Consider the following 19,978-nt stretch of genomic DNA (forward strand, 5'->3'; position numbering starts at 1 on the left):
CTTAAGCCAAGGTGCAGCCCTGCAATTTCTTTACTTACTCATGCCACTTCTGGTGATTATGAGAGTGGTGTTCGATCTCCCGTTTTACACAGACCAGCAGTCTTTGGAAGTGGTGGGTGTACCCACACTTTACCCCACCAAGCTGCCTCGCCACCATCAGTCTTCGCCAGTGTGCCATCATCCTGCGCATGCCCACTTCGCTTCCTGGTCAATGCCGCTCTAAGCTGCGTACATTCCCTGGGCCCGTGCACTCCTCTTCCCGTCTCTCTTGAGCGGAATTGCGAGCAGGCGCAGGGTAGCGATGGAACGAGCCGGCGTGCGGGGGCGCTATGGACGCCATAGGACCGTGAAGAGACTGCGACAGCACGGGGAGGTATTCACCGAGCAGCGGACTGATCACGGCCGATGTGAACGACGCAATCTCTGCTCTCATCCAGCAGTGGATTGACGACGAGGCGCGTGCAAGGAAGACCGGCGGGAGGCCGCGAGGTCTCACCCAAATCGTGTGCCTTGCGCCGAACCCCCGACGATCACTTAGGGCGGCAGAAAACAAAGTGCGGAGGCGGCCAAACCTGTTTGAGCCACACCAAGACGGGGGAAAAATGTCCCGGGCTTGCTGCAGTGAGAACACGTGAACACGTGAACACGCGAAACACTGAAACTTCGACATATTCATCACGAACTGTAATAATAATAATTTTATTCACACCCCCTTCCTCGTATGTTGAACTTCTTTCGCACCATATGTAGCCAACCGTGCTAATCGGAGGTGTCGTGTGTGTGTATAAATGTGTGCTGGAATTCTTTTCCACCGTAAATAGGCAACCGTGCTAATCGGAGGTGCTGGGGAAAGACAACGAACTTAAACACACAAAAGCAGATCGCTGCGCTGACCCTCCACGGTCAATCCACGGCTGTGTGAAGACTCGCCGTGCCGGGTCAGTCACGGGAGGTTGTTTGACCACAAACCCGTAACACCTGGGGGGGGGGGGGGGTCTGCCACGTGACTTCCTGCTTGCGAGCCTTTGGCACCTTCACATGGGCTCCAAGTGCACCTCAAAAGGGCGCAAAAGCACTGTGCTGATACTGCGGTCACTTCGTGGCGAGCGGAAACTAATTCTTGTTGTTTGACCATACTTCACCACGATGGTCATGGTGGGATGGTAAAACTGGCGGGGGGGGTTGTGGACCTCGGGACCCGTTAAAAAGGCTTGCACATCTTTGAACGGCTTCCGCGGATTTCTATCAAGACCCCTTCAACAGTGCAAGCCCGGGGCGACAGGCTCAACCTTAGTGACAGCAGCAGCAGCAGCGCCCAGCCAACCACCGTGCTGGCATTGGCATGCCGGCACTTGTGCTGAAACACGCTCGTTAAACGCAGATTTTCGCCCCATCCCACCGCGCCGCCACCACCACGACCACACCCCCCCTCCCTCCCCCCCGCAGTCACCACGGGCCTCCTCGTGTTACCGGCAGCGGCGGCACGGTGCCAGCGTCAGGGCGATGGCATCTTTGGTGCCAGATACCCGGCACATGCTGGCTGGCGGCCCATGAATTATGGGACGACTTTAAAAGGATGCTTGGGTTGGGTTGGGCTTAGTTGGTCAGTGGGTCGATCAAGCAGGCCAGAGGGCTTGGCTAAACCCAAGCGATCGGCGTGTGCAACTTAGTTGCATGCAACCGAATCGCATGTGTGGAGTGGTGTCTGCACCCAGGAACGAGCAGTTGCACAGCTGGTTGCTTACAGGCTCTTTCCCTCTCCTGTCACGCGGCTTGCTCAGAGGTGTGCGGCGAAGTAAGTCCGTGGTCACGTGACGCACTTCCAACCACGATTCGCTCGTTGCGATCCTGAACACGCTGTTGACACTTGCCGCTGCGAAGCAGCGACTAATTAACGAGTAAAACCCGACCGATAACGAGCAAGAGAACGCGCCGGCGGTTTCCTGCGCGATTTCAACATCGATCGATGGTAACGAACGACGCCACCGCCGCCGTTAAAACGGACCGACGTGCACCGAAGGGGGGCAAGAGTCGTACGCCGCAGGTCCCGGCATCAACTCCGCGCACTCCTGACCACGTGGGAAATAATCCCGTCATGCGGCCGCTCGCTCAGACGCGGTTGCGAGGGCGAATTGGTTACGCATCCCGATCGCTCGGCTGACGCTTGGTCAGGTGGGGGGATGGATGGTCGGTGGATTCGTACCGCCAAAGACAAAGATTGTCCATAGTCTTAACAACAGACTGCTGGGGCAAGTGCTGTTAGCGAGCACACGCACACAGGCACACAGGGCAACGCCCGGTCCCCATTCAGACGTGGCCCCCGCAGCAAGGGGAAGTCTCGGCACGTGGCGAGGGAAAAAAGAGGATCGGTGGAAACGGGGAGGAGTGGCGGTGGCCGGCCCCCCGAGCGCCATCAATCACCGGCGACAACGCGGTGGCGTCCTTGCCGCGGGGCCCCGGCGATGGCGGCTTGCCGCGGGGGGCCCAGCGATGAACGGGCCTCTGTTTCGCGCCGCGTCTGCCGTCCGTCACTGCCCGTGACCCCCACCTCCCGCCCCGGGGGGGAATCCGCGGTCGCAGCAACACGATGGATTGAGAAATAGCGCCGGTGACACTTGTGAGCGGCGAGCAATGCGCGCGAGCCATCCGCGACGAGCCCCGGGCGGAGATGAGCAAAAGAAAAAACCGTACGTAGTTCTACCTTGTTGCGCAACAGCTCGCTCGGAGCCGGACAAAGTGATAGCGGCGGTGGACTTGAGAGTGATCCGCGTGCACTCGGCATGGCGCCCTCGAGCTACCGAGCACGCACGGCTCTTGTGACCCCCCCACCACCCCCCGCCCTCCTCCCACCACCTCACCATCCCTCCCTCCCCCCCCCGTCGCCGGTGGCGTCGTCGCGAGAGTCCGCGACGACGCTGACCCCGGTCATCCCGACGCTGCCGGGGGAGCGGGGGGGGGGGGTGGACCGCGCGTTCCGTGTTTTCCACCGAGCGGTTTAGATTTAAATGAAATCCAAACGCGGAGAATGCGATAAACCGCACGGCATGCTTGCGGTGGACATGAACTTTTGAAATATTTGACAATATAAAATAAATAAATCAAATTGTCTCTTCCCCCAGGGCAGAATGGTGTCCCGGTGGCCTCAACGCAATTCCAGCTCCGCAGAACTCACCTCGTCCTCCACCTCGTCCTCCACCTCGTCCGTCGCCTGCGACGCCCCCCGCACCCCAAACACGTCGCGCCGCTTCACGCTCAGCAGCTCCGCGCCCTCGTCATCGTCGTCGTCATCGTCCTCCTCCTGACCCAACGAGAACTTTGGTGGGGGGGCAGCGTCCACTGCCTCTTCATCATCGTCCTCCTCCTCCTCCGTGTCACCCCCTTCCTCCTCATCCTGCACCACAACACCAACACCAACATCATCATCATCATCATCCATGTCTCCCGCTTCCACCTCCCCCTACACATCATCACCACCATCCCACTCCGTGTCTCCCCCTTCCACCTCATCCTGCACATCATCACCACCATCCCACTCCCTGTCTCCCCCCCCTTCCACCTCATCCTGCACATCATCACCATCCCACTCCGTGTCTCCCCCCCCTTCCACCTCATCCTGCACATCATCACCATCCCACTCCGTGTCTCCCCCCCCTTCCACCTCATCCTGCACATCATCACCATCCCACTCCCTGTCTCCCCCCCCTTCCACCTCATCCTGCACATCATCACCATCCCACTCCGTGTCTCCCCCCCCTTCCACCTCATCCTGCACATCATCACCATCCCACTCCCTGTCTCCCCCCCCTTCCACCTCATCCTGCACATCATCACCATCCCACTCCCTGTCTCCCCCCCCTTCCACCTCATCCTGCACATCATCACCATCCCACTCCGTGTCTCCCCCCCCCTTCCACCTCATCCTGCACATCATCACCATCCCACTCCTTGTCTCCCCCCCCTTCCACCTCATCCTGCACATCATCACCATCCCACTCCCTGTCTCCCCCCCCTTCCACCTCATCCTGCACATCATCACCATCCCACTCCCTGTCTCCCCCCCCTTCCACCTCATCCTGCACATCATCATCACCATCCCACTCCGTGTCTCCCCCTCCTTCCACCTCAACCTACACATCATCATCACCAAGCGCACGAGTGATGGTTTATGTTCCTTGACGAGCACTTCGTGTGTAATGAGTGCGACCTCAATGTATTCGTTCAGCAACCGTAGTCCAACGCAGCTCAGCGAGCACTGGACAGACACGGTCAGATCTTGCAGAGTACCCATCACGATATGTGCCCCCTCACAGACGGAGCGAATGCATCGCCGCACTCAACCTGGGCCGCAAAGCGTTGGCGCGCAACAAACGTCGTCGTGAGTCGCGTGGCTGTCTAGTGCACCTCTTCGCTGGACGAGGAGTCGTGCGGCGGCGGCGCCGTCGTGGTGGTCTTGGTGGTCGTGGTCGTGGCTGGGCCGCCGCTCGCCGAGTGGCCCCGCTCCGCCCCCTGCCGCAGGTGCTCGCGGAACGCGTTCAGCTCCGTCTCCGAGTCGGACGCCCCTTCTGAACGCGGCGACGGGAACTGGGCGGCGCAAGCGCTACTCTGTTAGCACGCGTGGCACGATGATTACAATTATTATAATAACGTTAACTTGTATCGCGCGGGGAGGAGGAATCAAACGCACAGGGAAGGCGGCAGCAGCCAAGCGCTGCGCTGGTGCCAAATTCCGCCTCCAAGCTCTGCGGTCCTCTATATATATGAAGGTGTGAGCCAATTCACGAGCGATTGCAGGCGGGTGGTCGCGTTCGGCAATTGGAAGGGCATCGGTTTAATCGATTCAAGTCACGACAACGACAAATTGAATTGGCTAAATTCCAGCTCTGAGATTTTTTTAAAATGTTGATTTGATTGACGTGCCATGAACTGTGCTCCGCTGGGCTTGAGCGGGGAGCAGGCAGCGACGTCAAGAACCGCGACGGAGCGGCAGTCACGGAGCGGGGAGGCAGGAGAGGCCGTCCACCAGCGAGGAGGTGGCGGCGATCAAATAACGTTGTCCGCAGCAAGCAGCTGCTACTGTTGCTGCTTGCTAGGCGGATCGTTACGGCGCAGGGTCGCGAGAGATGGCGGCCACGCCTTGGGGAACCCTCCATCCAGCAGTGGAGTTGGTCAAGACTGATGATGATCTGATGATGATCATAACTTTCTTTATTTTATACACATAAAACAGATGAATCGATTATAATAAACAAATTTAACCAAATTATTGTTTAAGCTCAAGACAAGTCCGTGGGGGTTGAGCACGGGACACTTCGTGGCCGGAAGGGATACCAAACAACGCTAATTCATCGTACTGAAGCCAAATTTTTTTTTTATGGATACATTTCAAACAGTGCAACGATTGAAATTGTCACCACCATGCCACAGCTCTGATGTAAATAAGTTGCAAACACATTGTGAGAGTGGGAAGCCGAGGCGCGGCACCTTCTGACGCTCTCCGCTGGGGCGCGGCCTTCGTGCTGGCCCCCTCCGTTCCCAGCGTGCACTGGGCCGCCTCTTTCTGGGCGGCTGCCCTCCTTTGCTGCGCTTCCCTCTGCAGGAAGCGGATGCGGGGAGCCACGGCAAGTCCCAGAGACCTGCGCGAGAGGTGTTCAGAGGTCATGGCGGTCGAGTCGATCGCCCTCTCGTATTTCTCGCTCCGCTTGTGACCCGCGGCGCTGCACGTGCGCAGGAGCGAGACGGATTGCTGCTTCCCGAGACTGGGAGACGGTGGCGGCTTGGGAAGGCCTTCATCCGGCAGTGGATAGAGCATGGCTGACGATGTTGACAGCTCGCGTGATCAGACGTGCCAATCCAGTTTGTGGCTTTGGGTGGCCAATCACTGGTTTGCACAGGGAATGATCCGATGCTTAATAAAGCATCAGTCATCGCTAATGCACCTTCAAAGAGAAGCGCATTAAAACTAATAGACAATTATTTAAAACATATGAGTAATTTAATAAAAATAGAAAACCTTCATGCGATTTTTGGCAATGAACATCCGCGGTTAACACGAACAAAAGATTTAAAATACACGAATGAAGAATGATCTGTAACATCCGAGGCGTCGCATTGACATCTACGGAAAGCAACAGCGGCTTCGGAGAGGACGCGTCCGTGGCCAGAAGGCACGATGGCCGGCGGTCGAGACTAACGGCGGAGCAGCAGCCCAAGGCGGGATCGCGCCCACGAGGACGTTGCACGAAGACGACCCCCCACCCCCTCATCTTCTCAACGCAATACCTCACTTTTCTCGTGCCCACCCCCCCACCCCCCCACTAGGCCTACCCCGAACCCCTCCTTGACACTCCCGCCTGTTCTACTGTCACTCAAATGTCACCACCCCTTTTAGTAACCCCATTCTTCATCACAAAAGACCACTACCATCTTATCTACAATGTTATAAGAGCTGTAAAGCGCCTTGGAAAAGGCGCAATAAACATTTCAATAAGATGAAGAGGTTGATGATGACGCCGACGACGGTACGAATGCAGGAACCCGCACCGTGACCGTCTGCCTCTCGTTGTCGAAGTAGCGCCGTTCTCATCCCGGGGGGAACTGCGGTCTGGCTGTGCAGCAGCTGCCTTGGCCACAAGGTTTGGTTTCTGGGGCGTCCACTCTCAATCACCACCCCAAGAGTGCCACCACCTTGTGCCAAGATGGCCTGACTCACCCGAACCACAGAGGCCTCCACACCTATCGTGCACCCACTTTAATTGCCTTCAGTCTTATTTCAGTTTCATTAGGTACATTCGGTATCTGCGCCATTCTCACAATCCAAACCTATAGCTGAAGCATTATGTTTCACAGCCATAGGCTGAAGTTGATTCACACAGTATGGGGGGGGGGGGGGGTGACGTTGCTCTGCGAATTCCCAACCGAGTAATTAATCTGCAGCGGTAATTTTTAAAAATTTAGACCATGACACCGGCACGCATTGGCCTGCTCTTTTCGCGCAACGTCACGGGATCTTTAACGTCCACCGAGAGCAAAGTAGGTGGCGCAAATAACGTTTACTGTCAATACACCCTGAGTGGCGTTGACCGGGACCGACCGCCAGGATTGGAACCGCGGAATCCTCTGCGAAAAAACGTCGAACGCGACACAGCTGGGCAGCGCCACCACCCCAAGAAGTTTTCCATCCAACTCGGCCAAACAAACGGCATTTCACGAGGACAAAGAATCCATTTGGAAATCTCACAGCGCAATAAGGGGGACGGGGGCTCTCTCTTACACACTCTGCTATGCGACCGGCATCCGTAACACGACGGTCGAACCAATATCTGTAACTGCACGTGGATGATTTGGTTAACGAAGCTGCACACTCATGTCGGACAATTGGGGACGCCGCAGGCTGCGGCCATGAGACATGAGTTTCAGATTTAAACGTTTCCGCTTGTGTATTTTTAAGGACAAATGAAACATCTTTGTCAAGACCTTCACATAATTTCACGCATTTCCAAGCAAAACAGAGGGAGATCCTGCTGCTCAAATGAGCACCAAGGCATTTTGCTCATCTCCTGTTGACAGCCACGAACCGGTGATGGAAATTCCACATTCCTATGGTGGGGGGAGGGAGGGTCTATCTGTCAGTGCGCTGAACCCACCGCCTGTAACTCGCTGTTGCTGAAACAACTGAAGGACGACGATGTCTCTCTCTCACACCTCAAACGTGACCCGAAGACTCAACCGAAGACTCAACCGAAGACTCAAACCGAAGACTCAAACCGAAGACTCAAACCGAAGACTCAACCGAAGACTCAACCGAAGACTCAACCGAAGACTCAACCGAAGACTCAAACCGAAGACTCAAACCGCGGCCTCGCGGCTGCACGGCGGGCGAGAGGGGCGTGACGACAGCGCGCTCTTTCAATGTCTAACCATCGTCACTTATCTCCGCTCGATTTTTCCAGACCGATCCGACAAGCGTGACTCTGAACGCCCTCTTCGCGAGGGAGGTGGCGGAGGGGTACTCACAGTGCGTACTGCGGGAGCGGCAGCCGCGTGACATCGAACACCTCCTTGTTCTTCATGAGGTAGACGGCACGGAGGTACGACATGAAGCACTGCGCACGCGCACACAAACACCCCACCCCGCTGTAGACACGAGCGCTGCTGGGGCAAGCGCTACTTGCGAGCACTGACAACGGCCGGCATGGCGCAGGAGGGCGACAGGACCATGCCACGTGATGGTTTGGTTGAGGGAAAACCCAGGACAGGGTCCAAATATACGCCACTGATGTTAGTGCAGCGCCGAGTTGGTGGACTCAGACTGGTCACCGATGACTGCACGACAAACGCCATCGAGTTAAATCTGTTTTTGCACTTAAATTTGACTAAATTCCAGCCCTGAAAATATAAAAAATACTTTTACCGCCATGCGACAAACATGACTTTCAGTGGCAGGGCCGGTGGGGAAAGTGGTATTACCCCTTGATAGTGTGGACAACAGGCGGCTTTAAGAGATCTCAGAGGTAGCTCTGTGGTATCCGCTTCCACAGTGCGTTCTGGAACACTAAGGGCCACACGGCTCAAGGCCAATAGCACAGCCGAGATTTTATCTTTGGAGAAGACGTTTAAACACCATCAATAACAGGACTACACAAAGATCCCCCGTATAGCCTTTAACAGCCTGTTGGGGCAAGTGCGCTTAATAAGCACAGATGAAGGCCAGCACGGCACACGAGGGGGCGGGTGGCCAACACCACGAGCGGCCGCCTTTGTCTTCCAAGTGCCGATGCTTGCACAACGCAACGTGTATTCATTTAAGGCTGAGTCAGCCTAGGGGAGGCCCTGGACCGGTCCAGATAATCATTACTGATGTTGGCCGTGAGCGGGCATCGACAGCTCGTCGAGGGATGACTTCATCCAGCAGTGGACTGAACAGTGCACTCGCCACGACGCTACCACTCGCACACATGACGATGTGCACACTCGCACTTACGCATTCTCTCTCTCCGGTGCCGCCGGGTTTTACCGCGTGCTCGTCGGCGCGACGTCTCGCTCCACATGGTGGGTGGCTCATTCAGGAACTCACTCAGGCACTCTCACTTGCTCTCGTGCTCATTGTCAGACGGGCGGCTCATTCAGGAACTCACTCAGGCACTCTCTCTTGCTCTCTTGCTCATTGTCAGACGGGCGGCTCATTCAGGAACTCGCTCAGGCACTCTCTCTTGCTCTCTTGCTCATTGTCAGACGGGCGGCTCATTCAGGAACTCACTCAGGCACTCTCTCTTGCTCTCTTGCTCATTGTCAGACGGGCGGCTCATTCAGGAACTCACTCAGGCACTCTCTCTTGCTCTTGCTCATTGTCAGACGGGTGGCTCATTCAGGAACTCACTCAGGCACTCTCTCTTGCACTCGTGCTCATTGTCGCACGTCACCGTGACGTCACCGTGACGTCAACGCCCGCCGCGCCGCTTACCCGCTGAGCCCGCTCCTTCAGTTCCTTCTCCTGCGCCAGGAAGCCCTCCAGCTTTCCGCGCACATCCTTCAGTTTATCCGGGTTGACCCTGCACACACGCGAGAGAGCGTCACACGCGCGTCAACCCAGTCAGTCATGTTCACTCCACTGCTGGATGAAGGCAGTCCTCCACGAGCTATAGTAATCCTTCCCCCCCCCCCCGACCCTGCGTGGCACCGATCCCCGGCGATCGCATCGCTCCGAGCTCGAGTATGGTTAGTGCTGCGGTGGGGAACTGCCGGGGATACCAGGTGTTATAGGCTTGTGCTGAGAGAGGCGACCCGGAGATGGCAGCACAACAATGGATTCATAAATCCATCTGTGTGGAGCAATGTTATTATCCTCGTGTGTGTGTGTGTGGGTAGTCTCCAGGTTCTCCAGTTCCTGCCACATGAAGCCAAACTCTCACTGCTTGCGGAATTCATGGCCACACATCCCGCTGGAAGAGCACCCTCTGTTGACAAGGAGCCTTGAGACCCAAGCGACGTTTTCATGGATAAACACGGGCGTGGGGAGGCCTACGGCGAGCAGCAAACTTGACAAAACGGTTGTACATGAGACATGGGACACCTGTACATGCATGGAAGTGTGGAAGTGTAACCCAGCGGCCCGAGTTCAATGTCCGGTCAAGACCGATAACAACGGTGAATATTTAAAACGTTCCTGGGCCTTCTTGTCCGAGGTTGACTCAGCCTTGCGAGGTTTGTAAACGTCAGCACTGGACAGACAAAATGTGGCCGGGCACAGCATTGGCGACGCCACTGCCCACTCGCGCTCCGTGCTGCCCTTCATGAGGCGCTCGCTGACAGAATGGCCCCAGCAGCCTGTGTCGGCTACACAAGGGGGCCTTCTGTGTGTCTGCGTGGCCTCCCCTCCCCTACCCCCCCCAAGCACCACGGGTGTCGTTGGAGCGCCTGTCCACGCAGGCTCCCACCCAGAGCCGGGCCCCGCTCCGCCGCACCCTCAAAGCCGCAGGTCGACAAGGGTTTTATCGCCGCGTCAAAATCTGCATTCCGACTGTGGAAATTGCTGGAGGCGTGGCTGTCATCCCATCCATCTCCCGCTCTCCGCGGCTGCAGAGCGGCATTGTAATTTTGTGTTTCACAATTGACTTCTTTTGCACGTTCAATGTCTCGCGAAGAGAGACAGGCCGGAATGCACGCTGAGGCGGATCAATAGATTGGGAATAAACGCATGCGACCATAGGTGGGGCCCTGGGCTGTGATCGATGTAAAAATCGAAAGGCTGAAGGAAAGAGAAAGATAATAAGAGGAATGATAAAATGAACAACGTTGTGTGGTAATTACAATGGGGTGAACGGATGAAACCAATCGATACAAGGGGACCACACCTTCCTGTAGGCCAGATTGTGAACTCGGAGACAGAGCCCACTGGATATCGCGTGCCTCAAATCAGCCACAGGCTGTGCTCGAGCGACCATGTGGCCAAGCGGTGGTGCGTTCCCTGCTTGTTGAAGAGGTTCGCAGTTCGAATCCGACAGGCCGCCCTTGCTATTCCTGCGGTCGCGTGTAAATTACCCGCACGCACGCGCTCCATCTGCTTCGCAGCGGAGGTTAAAGATTCCGTGACGGAATTCAAAACCCGCGGGCCACTGTGTGCTGGAGTCACGGTGCCAATTTGCCGAGTTTGAGAAGATTTTACACCGAAAAATACTCAACCGGGATTACACACGGCAGCATCGCCGCCTGCTGCCAAACTACAGCAGGCGACGCCTGCGAAACACGACAGCACGCCTTTCCCTCGCGACGGTCGCCCCGCCCTATAAGGACGGCGCCGATAGCAAATGTACCAAATTATTTTAATTATTTTCAACCGCCCGAACCGCAAGGGGCACCCGGATGAATCAGAGGGGTGGGGGGGGGGACTAACGCGCGATCAATCACGACCGTCCCGCCGCAGACCGCGACGGGCCCCGTGTTTGTCAACGGCGTTGTTACGGGCCCCGTGTTTGTCAACAGCCTTGTTACGGGCCCCGTGTTTGTCAACAGCGTTGTTACGGGCCCCGTGTTTGTCAACAGCGTTGTTACGGGCCCCGTGTTTGTCAACAGCGTCGTTGCGGGCCCCGTGTTTGTTAACAGCATTGTTACGGGCCCCGTGTTTGTCAACAGCCTTGTTACGGGCCCCGTGTTTGTCAACAGCGTTGTTACGGGCCCCGTGTTTGTCAACAGCGTTGTTACGGGCCCCGTGTTTGTCAACAGCGCTGTTACGGGCCCCGTGTTTGTCAACAGCCTTGTTACGGGCCCCGTGTTTGTCAACAGCGTTGTTACGGGCCCCGTGTTTGTCAACAGCGTTGTTACGGGCCCCGTGTTTGTCAACAGCCTTGTTACGGGCCCCGTGTTTGTCAACAGCGTTGTTGCGGGCCCCGTGTTTGTCAACAGCGTTGTTACGGGCCCCGTGTTTGTCAACAGCGTTGTTACGGGCCCCGTGTTTGTCAACAGCGTTGTTGCGGGCCCCGTGTTTGTCAACAGCGTTGTTGCGGGCCCCGTGTTTGTCAACAGCGTTGTTACGGGCCCCGTGTTTGTCAACAGCGTGGTTACGGGCCCCGTGTTTGTCAACAGCGTTGTTGTGGGCCCCGTGTTTGTCAACAGCGTTGTTGCGGGCCCCGTGTTTGTCAACAGCGTTGTTACGGGCCCCGTGTTTGTCAACAGCGTTGTTGCGGGCCTCGTGTTTGTCAACAGCGTGGTTACGGGCCCCGTGTTTGTCAACAGCGTTGTTACGGGCCCCGTGTTTGTCAACAGCGTTGTTACGGGCCCCGTGTTTGTCAACAGCGTTGTTACAGGCCCCGTGTTTGTCAACAGCGTTGTTACGGGCCCCGTGTTTGTCAACAGCGTTGTTGTGGGCCCCGTGTTTGTCGCCATTGCCATGTCCGCGCCGTCTGTTTGGTCACGCGTTCGTTCCCAAAGCGGCCGCCGCCGCTGCCTCCGCTGGCGCTGCGCACACCGGAGTTGGGCATTGCGCTCGCGAACCGAGAGGCGACCGAGCCGCGTGCCAAAGAGGTAACGGTGTTTAAGGAAACGGTGTTTACGTGTTCCCCTGGAGAGCCGAGCCGAGTCTCAAGACCCGTGTTCAGGACCTGCCTGCATTAGGATGTCCCTCTGTACGAATGAATGTGGAACTTCCTTCGTGCCGTACGTAGCCAACCAACTCATCGGAGGTGCCAGTTACTTCTCTGGCCAGTTGCTTTTAATTTAACATTTACCAGCCAGAGTGTACAGCGTTGTTACGCGAGATCTGTGCGTGTGTGCGTGTCCGTCAATCCGTCTGCAACTGGGGGGGGAGGGTGGTGGGGGGGTGGTCATGTTACCTCTAGTAAACGTGATCAAATACGAGCAAAACTTTTTGTGTTGCTGTTCGGGAATTACCCCAATTGCCAACGGGACAAATTGATCAAAGCGTGGCCCAAAACTTGGAGACCTGAAAGAAAATTCTTTTGCAATATTTGTAAATTAATTTTGCCTCGACAACTGTCTCGTCAACTTTTGCAGCGAGAATTAAACACTTCCCAAGACAAACGCATGGCGGGAAGCCGGAGAAAACCAAGACACACGAAGACAAAGATCCCCCTACAGCCATACAGACACTTGGGGGTAAGAGCTGTTATCTAGCACCTATTAAGCACACGAAAGGGTGCCACGGCCATCGCCACAGCCAACAGTTTTCGCCTCCCCGGCACTTCACATAATACTACAATGGCCGCCATTCGCCACTAAGTGGCGGCGACGTCGCCACAAGCGCTTGCGCCAGACTAGGTCCACCTTCAGGCTACGTGAAGTGTCAAATGGTCACTGGCAGGAGGTCACGGGCCAGACCCAGGTGCCATGGGTTGACAGAGATCAATGGTACAGATGCACCGCCTGTGCTGCTCACTCTGCTAACTCTTTGCGTTTTATTCGCCCGGTGCTCCGCTCGTTGTGAGCCAACTCCTCCACCCGGCTACAAAAACGTCTCCACACTCTTCAAAACTGCCTCATCATTAATAGAAAATGGAGGAGGGGGGGGGAAGTATTTGATGACATAAAACACCCAGGTAGGTGCTTTGTTTTTGTAGAGCTGATGGTAAGGCCCCACCTCTTATTGCCATCCTCCAGGTTTCCAACGCATTCTCAAAGTGAGCAGCAATGACCAGATCATCAGCATATATGATAACATGTTTGACCAGAAGGCAGCCATCCCTTGACTGCACACAGGCATCGACAAGCCTCTCATTATAACTGGACCAGATAAACATTCCTCTGTTAAAGCCATAGGAATAACTAAATGGTCAAAAAAAGATGTAAACTCATTTAGGAGCCAGATGACATTCCTGTCGCACCCCAAGGTGACCACACATAACAAAACAAAAAAGATCTCCCCTATCGCCTTAACAGACTTTTTGGGGCAAGCGCTCTTAGCGAGCACCTATCAAGGCCGGCACCTAGCCCGACAACCTTGGTCTCCCCAGTGGCGATATTTACACACCGCACCAGGTACTGATTTGAGGCCGAGTTGACATAGGGAGGCCTAGGACTGGTTTGGTTGTCAATAGTGTTGACCTTGAGTGGGAATCGAACTCAGGTCTCTGGGTTTGGAGCGCAACGCGCTAGATTCTACAAAGATAAAGACGCCCCACCGTATAGCCTTAACAGACTATTGGGGCAAGTGCTGTTAGCGAGCAGCCGTGAAGACCAGAAGGGTACACGAGGGGGTGGGTGGCCAGCACCACGCCCGACCGCCTTTATCTCTCCAGTGGCGATGTTTTTACACACCGCACCAGGTATTCATTTGAGGCTGAGTCCACCTAGGGGAGGCTCTGGACCGGTTCAGATAATCGCCATTGGTAGTTGGCCGTGAGCGGGAATTGAACTGTGGTCACCGGGTTCGTAGCGCAGCATAGCGCGAACCGCTACACTACCGCTCACACACGACACACACTCACTTCGAGCAGTGCGGACACGCCCTGGACGCCAGCAGCTGCAGCCGCACTTCACACCCACACACAGCACGGGCGCCCCCTGGCGAGGCCCATCCGGCCACCTGGTTTCACCGATTCCCTCCACCCGTGTCGAGGACTCGCTCCACCCTGCCTAGCTCCACCCTCCCTAGCTCCACCCTGTCTCGCTCCATCCCACCAAGTTCCACCCTCCTGCGGGTGCCGGCTGGTGCTCACCGGATCTTGTTGATGGGAACCTTGCGCTCCTGCAGCTGCTTCACCATGCCGGCCTCCTCAGAGGGCAGCAGCATGAGCAGCGCCTCGCCATCCTCCTGGTACCTGCACCGGCGGAAACGAGGGCGGCGACACGGGCAAGCAGGCGGACATCACACACAGCTGGCGCATGCATCTGCCTGTCATCTCGGTCAGTCAACACCTGGGTCTGTACCCGGTGACCTCCTGTATCGAGCCTGCCACAGTAGGGGGCGCAGCTGGTGCATTTGCCAATCATCTCCGTCAGTCAACCCACGGCACCACCTGGGTCTGTACCCGTGACCTCCTGCTAGCAGTGAGCCTTGAACACTTCACGTGGGCTCAAAAGTGCACCTGGCCTGGCACAGATGTGGTGATGTAATCGCCTCTTAGTGGCAAATGGCGGGTACTGGTATTGGTGCAGTAGTGTGGAGCAGTGGTGCAGTGGTTAGCGCACTGCGCTGCTGACCCGGTGACCCGAGTTCGATTCCCAATCATGACCAAACTCTGGTGAGGACTATCTATTTATAGGGTGCTAGGCCTCCCCTAGATCAACTCAGCCTCAAAAGGAGTACCTAGTGCGACATGTAAACAACATCACTTGGAAGACAAAGACGTGGTGGTGCTGGGCGTGGTGCTGGCCACCAACTCCCTCGTGTACCGCGCCAGCCTTCATAGGTGCTCGCAAACAGCACTTGCCCCAACGGTGTGCACAAGGCTACATGGGGGTTCTTTGCGTGCGTGCGTGCGGGAGCTACCGGGCTGTGCGCCCCGCGCGGTGGATGTAGGTGCTGGCGTCCTCAGGGCAGTCGAACTGCAGCACCCAGCTGACGGCCGGGAAATCTGAGCGCGTCGACAACACAACGACCACATATCGGCACCGTCACTCCCCGCAAGCCCAGCAGAAACACGAACCTGGTTACTGTACGGCTGGCAGGTAGCTCGAGCCTATAACACCTGGTAATCACGCGCAGAGCGGTGGACAGGTGATGGCGGTACAGCAGTGGACAAATCATGCCTCATCTCAGTCGCATCTCGCAAGCCCAGCAGGGAACTGAACCTACTCCGTGATTGGATGAGCGACGGCCGAGGAATACATTTTTATTTAAAGCTTTCGTGACTGCAGGGATCATATTCTTGGTTCTTTCGGTAAAGTCACGTAGAAGGGAAATAATAAATAAATACAAATATAAAACAACACACCTGATGATGATTGCTTGTGTTGCAGTCGAAACGTTGTGAGAATTTTTATTGGTTTATATTAATATTATTTTATTATTTCCCTTCTACGTGACTTTATCGAAAGAACCAAGAATATGGCCTAGGAATACTTTGGCCAGGAGATGGGTGTATAGCAATGGATTCTTGAATCCACCTGTGCTGAAATATCAAGTGCTATCCCCGTCAAATGTGTTTTACGTTTTTTTTTCTCTCCAGGCACACACGCCGGTGGCCTTCACAAACCCGCACGGACCAGTTGGGTGAAGTACGGTCAATCAGCGGCCACGACCCGCACGGCATGGGGAGGCTGTCATCCAGCAGTGGATTGACAGAAGGGCGGTACAATAACAAAAACAACAAACTCTTGAAAAAGAGTCTTGAGGGTCTGCGAGGCTTTCCTTGTTGATCTTAGTAAGCGGCGACACAAGGACGAGACACGCAACACACACACACCCCGGTAACACACTTCACGGCATTGTAAGAAGTGCGCAAGTTCGGCAGCATTGGGTTCAACACAAGAGTACTCTGGACCGGTTTCGATATTCAGTGTCTCATCAACACAGTCGCCAGGCTTGCTTGAACCAAAGCTGGTGGACTGCCAGATGTTTACATCTCTGTTAGATGGGGTCTCCACTTCAACACGAAACTACATCATACGTCACAGTAACAATAAGACACAACACACACACGCACAACAAGACGCAAGGGCAAGCCGGGGAGGTGAGGGGGGGCAATAGGTGCCTCATTGTCAGAGTGTAACAGCAGTGGTGGCAAAGGGGGTGTTTGTGTGGTGGCGGTGGTCGGGTACCGAGGCCTCGAGCAGCGATGTCGGTGGCGAAGAGGGCGGCTGACTTCTTGCGGCAGAAGTCCTGGTACACATCCATCCGCTTCATCTGCTGCTGCTTGCCGTGCAGCGCCAGGATGGGCATTCCTGGCCGCAGGCGGCAGAAAGCGTGGAACAGGAACTGCACCTGCGGGATGGAGCAGCACAGCGAGGAGGGGCGCGTCACAGCGAGTGGGGCAGGAAGCGGCGTGGTGAGCGGCGAGGCACAGCGAGCGGCACAGCGAGCGGCGTGGCGCAGCTTAACAGGTTTGTCACGTGACCGACTAAGTAACAACACGCAATAATAAATGTAAATAATATAATTCAGTGCTTTGCCAATCAACTTTTGGATGAAGGCCGACAGAGGAATGCATGGATTCGTTTTGGACATTTCATAACACAAAATTGGGGAGAACACACGGCGCCGATTATTGTGTGTTGTGTACAAGTTTTGTGTTTGACCTGCACAGAACAAGACCGGCTCTTTCCTTGCTTACAAACATCTGGCAGTCCACCAGCTTTGGTTCAAGTAAGCCTGGCGACTGTGTTGATGAGACACTCAATGCCTAAACCTCCCCAGAGTACTGTTGTGTTGAACCAATGCTGATAAACGTATGCACTTCCAGAATGCCGTGCGGCTGCTGAGATGTGTCGTTTTTTACGTTGAGCGACTATTATGAAAACGTGGGCTTGGGTAGGACACGTCACTAGAGCTACGACGCACTGCGGTCATGACTAATGGCGCAGTGGTGACGCAAGCAGCTCGCACGCTAGACGGACCGTGACAGCGCGGGACCGTGATAGTTTGGGAATCATTACAGCGTGGGACCGCGAGAGACGGCCATGCCTTGGGGAGGGCCTTCCCGGCAGCCCAAGGAGAGAGAACGCGTCTCAGACCGCGAGCACCGCGGAGACGGAGCGATGAAATCAGTTCACGTGCAGCAGCGAGACGGACGGGTAAAGCGCTGGACCGCCGGGGGACAACGACGATGACCACAGATGTCACTTATCCAGCAGTGGATGGATCATGACACGCAGGGCCATGTGCCACACCTGCTTGCAGCTGGAGAAGAAGACGATGACCTTCTTGGTGAGGTGGCTCTTGATGAAGGAGTAGAGCATGTTCACCTTCTGGTGGAGCTCACACACCACGTAGTTCTGCTCCAGGGTGGCTGGGGTGCTGCCAGAAAGACAAAGATCCCCCATATAGCCTTAACAGACTTCAGGAGCAAGTGCTGTTAGCAACAACCTATGAAGGCCAGCATGGCACATGAGGGGGTGGGTGGCCAGCATCACATCCAGCCAACTGACGCCCCATTCGCAATGTTTACACCCCGCACAAGGTACTAATTTGAGGCTGAATAGACCTCTGGGAGGTCCAGAATCGGTTCATATAATTGTCACTGGATTTGGCCGCGAGGGGGAATCAAACTCGGGTCGCCAGGTTCAAAGCAAGGTGCCACCACTCCACCACACACCACAATCCCACCTCGCTCTCACTCCACCTGTCTCACTCGCCTGAACCTGTGCACCCCACACACCTGTACTCGTGCTCCCCCCCAACACACCTGTATGAGCCCCCACACACCTGTAGACGCCCCACACACCTTTACCTATATGTGCCCCGCACACCTGTAATATGGTACCCCCCCACACACCTGTAACTATGCTCCCCCCCACACACACCTGTACACGACCTACCGACCTGTACCGGTGCTCCCCCTCACACCTGTCCTGGCCCCACACACCTGTACCTGGCTGTCCCCCCTCCCCACACACCTGTACTTGGCCTGTTCGTGCACCCACACGTAGGCGGGGTCGCGCAGGCTGAGCCGTGCGAGGTCGCGCACGGACTTGGTCTGCGTGGCGGAGAAGAGTAGCGTCTGCCTGCCGGCCGGGAGGTTCTCCACCACCGCGTTCACCGTCACCGCAAAGCCCAGGTCCAGGATGCGGTCAGCCTCGTCCAGAACTGCCGGGGGACAGCACCGCCACCACCGCCGCCGTCAAGTCATCGCCAACATTAACAATGACCAGCAAATTCTTTCCGAATAAATGTTTTTGGGTTAGGTCTCGTAAGAGGAATCTGTGTCGTTAAAAACCCTCCACCACCCGACATGGCCAAACAAATTTAGTCGTCACCTTGCGAGCTAGTGTTTAACGACACGTCAATTATTATCGTTTCAGTTTGCCGCCCGGTATTCTCACGACCAAATTTGACGATTAAATCTTCACGCTCTTGGCCGAGAAATTAAGAGAGCTGTCGTGGTGTGGCAGTGAGCACGCTGGAATTGGAGAATGGTTTCCGGTTTACTGGCTGTTCTGGTTTCACAACGCCCGCCGGAGTAATCCACCGACCCTTGGTGCCCTTCACCCGGCGGTAGCAGATGGACAAAAGCAGGTTGTTAGATCACGGCGAGTGTCCCGTGCGCGCGGCCCCACTCACCGAGCAGCTGGAGGTTGTTGGCATAGAAGTAGCTCGTTTCGTCCATGTGCTGCAGCAGCCGCCCCGGCGTGCAGATGATGACGTTGGTCCGATGGATCCTCTCAGACTCCTCCTTCACGTCCTGCGCTCGCGGGTGGGAGACGCGGGCGGGAGACACGCACGACGCTTGCTTCAGCTGCCAGGGAGGGTGAAGCGTTTGCAAAAGCGGCGGCCGAAAACCGTGGCTCGACAGAAATTCAGGCCGCTGGTAACCTTTCTGAGCTGTAACTTGACGTGAAACGGGGAGAAATTTGCGGAAGCGCCCATATCGTTCACACCTGGCAGGCAGTGCCCGACGTGCGAGTACTCCCCGGACGCTCACTCCCGCAGATTTCCAAATTCAAAACGCCACAGCCAAAGTGGTAGGTTGCACGTGGACCCCACGGGCCATTATCAAGTTAAGTCGGGGGCTGGATAAAACCGCGCATGCCGCAGGTTCCTCGCGTCGTAACGACGACGTGCCTGCCGTCGGGCGGGCGTCACAGACGCCGCCCTCCCGCTCCTGCTCCTCACCTTGCCCCCGATGATGAGGCCCGCTGAGAACTCGTGGTACTTGCCGACCTTGCGCAGGACCTCGAAGGTCTGGAAGGCGAGCTCCCGCGTCGGGGAGATGATGAGCACGCCCAGACCATCGTCTGCCGTCCACTGCTTCCGGTACAGGCACTCCAGAGCCTGGGGCGGGTGGGCGGGCGAGCCAGGGGTGAAGTGTTAAGTTTCAAGTTGATTTCATTTCACCAGGCGAGAACTCAGAGAGACCGGGCGAAGCCTCGC

The 19,978-nt window shown here is 56.1% G+C and overlaps 1 protein-coding gene across 2 annotated transcripts in view; it reads right to left on the bottom strand.

The window, feature by feature from the left end:
- Positions 1–19,978, bottom strand: part of DDX10 (DEAD-box helicase 10) — a 37,263-nt gene that overhangs the window by 14,648 nt on the left and 2,637 nt on the right. Inside the window, exons 4-15 of one of the 2 annotated variants that reach the window (XM_061574619.1) lie at positions 19,721–19,879; positions 19,169–19,289; positions 18,505–18,694; positions 17,779–17,905; positions 16,711–16,873; positions 15,440–15,524; positions 14,667–14,768; positions 9,461–9,548; positions 8,014–8,102; positions 5,482–5,633; positions 4,402–4,562; positions 3,185–3,391 (exon numbers count right to left, since the gene is read on the bottom strand). In XM_061574619.1, the coding sequence (XP_061430603.1) occupies positions 3,185–3,391; positions 4,402–4,562; positions 5,482–5,633; positions 8,014–8,102; positions 9,461–9,548; positions 14,667–14,768; positions 15,440–15,524; positions 16,711–16,873; positions 17,779–17,905; positions 18,505–18,694; positions 19,169–19,289; positions 19,721–19,879 (1,644 nt within the window). Of the gene's footprint in view, positions 1–3,172; positions 3,392–4,401; positions 4,563–5,481; positions 5,634–8,013; positions 8,103–9,460; positions 9,549–14,666; positions 14,769–15,439; positions 15,525–16,710; positions 16,874–17,778; positions 17,906–18,504; positions 18,695–19,168; positions 19,290–19,720; positions 19,880–19,978 lie in introns of both variants that reach the window. The other variant, XM_061574618.1, reaches the window with a different exon arrangement.

The sequence above is a fragment of the Lethenteron reissneri genome, chromosome 56, assembly GCF_015708825.2.
Source record: "Lethenteron reissneri isolate LAM-NWPU_2019-01 chromosome 56, ASM1570882v1, whole genome shotgun sequence".
Classification (NCBI taxonomy): Eukaryota; Metazoa; Chordata; class Hyperoartia; order Petromyzontiformes; family Petromyzontidae; genus Lethenteron; species Lethenteron reissneri.